General features: G+C 44.7%; 1 protein-coding gene across 1 annotated transcript; it reads right to left on the reverse strand.

Moving 5' to 3' along the window:
• Positions 1-1,636: 1,636 nt before the first annotated feature.
• LOC129353127 (frizzled-8-like) lies at positions 1,637-5,057 on the reverse strand. The gene has a single exon (XM_055022349.1). It carries the CDS (start codon positions 4,831-4,833, stop codon positions 3,091-3,093), a length of 1,743 nt encoding a protein of 580 aa, XP_054878324.1. The 5' UTR covers positions 4,834-5,057; the 3' UTR covers positions 1,637-3,090.
• Between the last annotated feature and the right edge of the window lie 943 nt (positions 5,058-6,000).

Consider the following 6,000-nt stretch of genomic DNA (forward strand, 5'->3'; position numbering starts at 1 on the left):
ACTGTGTCTTATAAAATATATTCTTATTACTAAAATATGTAACAGCTTGAGGTTTTTGACAGCTTTTTAAAAATTGCAATCACAACTTTGAATGTATTTTGTTGGAATTAAGTGTAATTGCAATTGACAAATGTAAGTTTATTTAACAAGCAAAAGCTCTGAAAAGTGTGGTGTGCATCGGCATTCAGGCTGTCTGAGTTCATTCCTTTAGGAAAACTTTTTGCTGTAATAAAAGCTGCATTGCAGTAGGAGCACCGGAGCAATAATTCTTACACATTAATATGGTTTGATTTAAGGCAATGACATGTTTGTTGTTGGTCTGGAAGGTGAACTTTCACCCCAGTCTCAAGTCTTTTTCAACGTCCAACAGGCCGAGTATGCAGATCCATCCATCTTCCACCTTTCCTGTCTCTGCCAAAGTAAAACATTCCCACAGCATCATCCTGCTGAGACCATGTTTTACAGAGGAGAGTGTGATGAGCAGTTTTACAGTTTATCATTTATGGCAAGCATAACTGCTTATGATCTGTGACAAATCTCTGATGCCTTCATCAGAGTGTTCATTTTGAGACAGGGATTTATGTAGGAATGAAACTCCAGGTTCTTGGTTTTAAAAAAGGAGAAAATCATTCATCATTTTCTTTCAACATTAAATCTGTAGATACCCAATTAAACCAGTTAAAGCCTTTAGCAAGGCACTGCAGAACGCTTCATTGGTTTTAATGGGAACATTTGATTTGACTAAAATTAAATTAAAGACTTGGATTGAATGTAATCTAATAAAAACAACAATTATTTTTAAATAAATGTTTATGTTTTCAACCTCTTAACAGTATGGGTTTGTTTGAAACTGAAATGATAGAAACAGATCCGAATTAAACATGTCAGCATGCAATTTTTTTTCCACCTTCAGCTTTTCCTAAATACTGAAAATACACTTCAGTTTCTTACAGTTGCACCACAAGGTGGCAGCATAAGTTGAATAAAAAGTTTCAACCTCATTAGATTTATTTATGTTGCTCCATTAAGCCTTCCCACTGTCTTTCCTTTTGAGTTAATCTGAAAACTTTATTTTCTTCACTGTGAGACCTGATGTGCACTTGGACACAAAACGTCTCCAAACCTCAAAGCACCTCTGACTGACAGTCTTTTCCTGCACAAGACTAACGGACCACACACTGATGGGGCCATAATTACCTTTCCATACACCACAGAGGGAGTCAGTCGGCCGGTTACAAGCCCGTCCCTCTGGTCTGACATCTTAATTAGAAGCCTGAGGCTCAAAGGGCAACAATGTAAATGATATATCCTATTTGGAGTCATTTAATCGTCTTCCTAATGCATCCTTAAATAAGCAAAAATGTAAGTTTCTTTATTTTTGGAAGCTTTCGTTTCACCAAAAGCAATTAAATCTGGACAGCAAGAAATATGTCCCACTAGTATTTGTACACCTGTGTGAAACATGGAAAAAGGTATGAGATCATTTTACTCCAAAATGTCTTTTTGAATGGGAAACAGGTGAAGAATTAATAGTAAATATGTATTTAAGAACCACCTGCAGTTATTATAATCAAATAAAGACTATTTACAAATTAAAACAAATCAATCTTTTTACAACAAAGCACAAGTAAAAAGATCCATTAAAATCCTTTTTATTTTCAAAATAAAGTTTTCTATCAAAGTGGGAATTATACATATTTACAGTCTTGTGAAATTACATATACAACTATACAAAGTATGTACAGCAATAATTATATAAATACACTCTATACGTGCTGATGCAACCCGTATGAGGCAGTTTTAAGGCATTGAATGGATGGAGAATGGATGGAGAGTGGCAGCTCGGCTGTGGGCTCGCTTCAAGCCGAGCGCTCTCATTGTGGATGTTTAAGACACAGCGGTTCTTCACAGTAGGAAGAAGAAGAAGAGCCCCAGGTTTACCACACAGCCAGGGCAGGCCTGAGGAATAACCAGTAGTGGACATGTTGACAAATGTGGCAGCTTAAAGAAAACCTTTATAGCCAGAAAGTTTTGTTAGCGCTCATAGTTTCAAGTTGAGTTAATCATTTTTGCCGACTGTCGGTGTTTTCATTGAGCAGCTTGGTAAATGCACATTTAACCATTTCACTCTCACGATGGAGAAATAATGCAGAACTGGTAAAACATTAAAGTCCATTGTTTCCAAGGCTGCTGATGAACCGGTTTGTTTCTGCAAAAAGAAAACCCAAAACACTCCTGGCCGACAGATGATTTTTAGCATTCAAGTGTCTGAACAGCTTCTTATTTTACTTTATCCAAATTTGACGTTGTAACATAAATGAGATTTTTATCTGATGGGATTTTGATTCGGTCTTTGCAGACGGGTACATCACATAATAAAACACATGAATTTAATTAACTGCTGGCTCGTTGCTTAACCGCAAAACGGCTGCATTTAATGCAGAATGCAAAGAAAAAAGGAAAAAGAAAAGTCATTCGGCAGTGCTGAAGGATCTGATGCAAACATGGATCAGTCCTGTGGAAAACAGCAACGTCATCAGCTGCATGCAGAGGTAGAGAGATTGTTTCTGACTGTCAACATAAAATCAATCAACTGAAGATGTGACAATTTATCCAACCCAAACTGAACTGTTAAATTCACAATTAACAAACTGTAGAATTGTTTTGAAGTTTATACTTTACACCCTGCTTACTCTGCTTATGCCTCTGGCCGGCTCTGCATTCATTTAATCCCAGATAAGACTCTGCATTCTTCAGGGCAGGTACATTGTTCTGCTGCTGCTGCTGCTGCTGACAGGCTCGTTGTTTAAAGAGAAGCCATTAGGCGCTCATTAATGTGCTAATGACAACACGCTGATGGACAATCCCAACACAATCAGTCAGACCTCCCGCCCCCAAAGTTAAACCCGTACGTCATTTGGATAAGGCAAAGGAACTCAGCTCAGAACTTTTTTAGAAACATAAGGGCCAATCCGTCATCTTGGAGTCTCAGTTTTTAATAATTTATTGAATAAAGATATTCCAAAGAGTGTTTTTTTTTTTTTTTTGTTTTGTTTTTTACAGTTTCAGGCGTCCCTCGGCAGCCTCCGCTCAGACCCGGGACAGAGGCATCTGTTTGGGGCAGGACACTGAGCTGGCCGTCCCGGACCTCCAGGTCAGTCCGGTACTCACGTCGCTGTACATGGAGCCCGCGGACGCTTTGCTCCCCCAGCAGCAGCGCGTGCAAAAAGTCCGCCAGGACTCGAGCGTCTTTCCTGACCAAATCCAGGCCCCCGAGGTGATCCCCACCAGGAGACACATGAAGTACTTCAGCATGAACACGGCATAGTCCGGCCTCTGCCTGCTGCGGTCCGTTACGCACGTGCAGTTATGCGTAATTTCCCACGTTTGCCTGTGGTGCTGCTCGTAAAAGTAGCATGCCACTATGACAGTGGCCGGGACGGTGTAAAGAACCGTGAAAACGCCAATGCGGATCATAAGGCGCTCCAGTTTGTCAGTCTTGGTTCCGCCTTGCTTTATAACGCTCCGAATGCGGAAAAGGGAGACGAACCCGGCCAGAAGGAACATGGTGCCGATGAAGAGGTAGATGACCAGCGGGGCAAGCACAAAGCCCCGCAGGTTATCCAGGTTCTGGTTCCCCACGTAGCAGATCCCAGCCACGGAGTCCCCGTCCACAGAGCTGAGCGCCAGAACCGTTATGGACTTGAGGCTGGGGATGAGCCAGGCGGCCAGGTGGAAGTACTGAGAGTAGCTGGCGATCGCTTCGTTCCCCCACTTCATACCTGCCGCCAGGAACCAGGTGAGGGACAGGATCACCCACCAGATGGAGCTGGCCATGCCGAAGAAGTAGATGAGCAGGAAGACGATGGTGCAGAGCGCAGGACCAGTGGTCTCATAGTGGATGTGCTCTGCGCCGCTCTCCCTGTTGCAAGCCACTTCTTCGTGTCCGGCGATCAGCCTGACGATATATCCCACCGACACGAACATGTAGCAGGCAGAGAGGAAGATGATGGGCCGCTCCGGGTACTTGAACCTCTCCATGTCTATGAGGAAAGTTGCCACTGTTGCAAAAGTTGAGATGAAGCAGAGGACGGACCACAATCCGATCCAGAACGCCGTGAACGTCCGTTCCTCCTGGGTGAAGTAGGGGTTGTGGCACGGCATGGCGCAGTTGGTGATCTGTCCGGTCTTGACGCGGTTGTGCAGCGGGTGGCCCTCCGCGGTGACGGGCACCATGGGCGCGCGGCAGAAGCAGCCCGTCTCGCAGGGAGACGCGGCAGGTTTGTGTTTTCCAGGGAAGCCTCGACCGTAGCCGCTCTTCTTCTTGTTGTACGGCTTCAGAGGCCGGTTGGTCGGCTTGGCCAGCACGGGAGATGCGGTGGTGGTCTGGCTCCGGTTGTAGTCCATGCACAGAGTGTCCTGGTCACCCTGCTCGGGCAGCAGGTCGCACCTCATCCGGTCCGGCCAGGGGAAGCCGTACTGGCTCATGAGCGGCGCGCAGCCAGCCTTGGCCCGCTCACACACGCTCCTGCACGGCGGCAGCGGCTTCTTATAATCTTCCAGACAGATCGGCGTGTACATGCTGCAGAGGAAGAAGCGCAGGTCCGGGGAGCACTTTATCTCCACCAGAGGCCAGAACTGGTGCACCTCCAGCCCGGCTTCGTCCTGGGTGTCGTGGTTGAACTGGTTGGGCATGTAGGTGTAGTTGTACCCGATTCCTTTGCACAGAGGGACGGATATCTCCTGGCACTGGAGCTCCTTGGCCGCCTTGCAGCGCGTTGAGTGCAGGATGAGGACAAACAGGACGCACCAACCCGGGACGCGCACCTCCATCTCTGCCTTTTGTGCGCAATCAGTCCAGGACAAAACTGGCAGAAAACTTGCGCTCTGTGAGGGAGTCCGGTTAACCCAGGAAGTCTGCCAAATTCATACTAAATCTCAGGAAGTCAGTGTCACTTTTCAGTCCACATAAACCCAGAAGGAAAACGTTGCTGTCGCGTAATCCGGAGATCCTGCCTGCCTCCTCGCTCTCCTTTGTGTCAGTGCTCGCCGTGTCTGTGCATGCATGCTCTGTGGCTGACAGGCGGGCTGCATTTTATATGAGGAGAAGGAGGACACTCCCTCCGGAGGGACAGGAAAGGAGTTCAAATCAATCAGGAGTTCCTTCTGTAGGTGTTTGCTCAAAACATTCACCCTGGAGGAAAGAAAGGGTTATGATCACTTTGTCCTAGTTGACACGACGCAAAACTCTCTCTGTCTCTCTTTCTGTGTGTGTGTGTGTGTGTGTGTGTGTGTGTGTGTGTGTGTGTGTGTGTGTGTGTGTGTGTGTGGTGATTGTTTGGGAAGAGCTTTGCGGGTTACAATAGATACATTATGAAGGAATGCAGTTTGGCATCCCGATTGTTGCTGGTGAACTAACAGGTCAACTGATGGAGCTTTTCAGGTCAACAGAACCAACAGAGCAGCATTCATGTATTAAACAAAACAGACACATGAAGGCAGTTCACATCGTTCACAACCAGCGCTGTAAACAAACTGTCCAAAAAATACATAAAAAATAAAAATCTGTAAAGATATTTACAAGAAAAAAAAACTTGTACTTTTTCTTTCATTTGTCGTTTATATTTTGATACACAATCAACATACAATAATTTAATGGTTGAGTTTATTCACATTCCAACCACAAACTTCAACAGATTTGAATAAATGTGATCACTTGTGAAGTGGAGGGAAAAGGATACATGTTTTTTTTCTTCTGGATTTTATGTTTAAATTTGACAAAATTTTCCCTCTCTGCTGTGACTCTGCTAAATAAAATCCAATGCAGCCAATAGAGTTCACCTGTGTCTAATTTAATCCAGCAGTATGAATCCAGCTGTTCTGTGAAACCTTCTAGATTTGTTAGAGAACATTAGTGAACAAACAGCATCATGAAACCCAAGGAACATAGCAGACAGGGTGGTTTAAAGCAGGGTTATAAAACAATGTCCTAAGGTCTAA

This window comes from Poeciliopsis prolifica, unplaced genomic scaffold, assembly GCF_027474105.1.
Source record: "Poeciliopsis prolifica strain line A6 unplaced genomic scaffold, Auburn_PproV2 SCAFFOLD084, whole genome shotgun sequence".
In the NCBI taxonomy this organism is placed as follows: domain Eukaryota; kingdom Metazoa; phylum Chordata; class Actinopteri; order Cyprinodontiformes; family Poeciliidae; genus Poeciliopsis; species Poeciliopsis prolifica.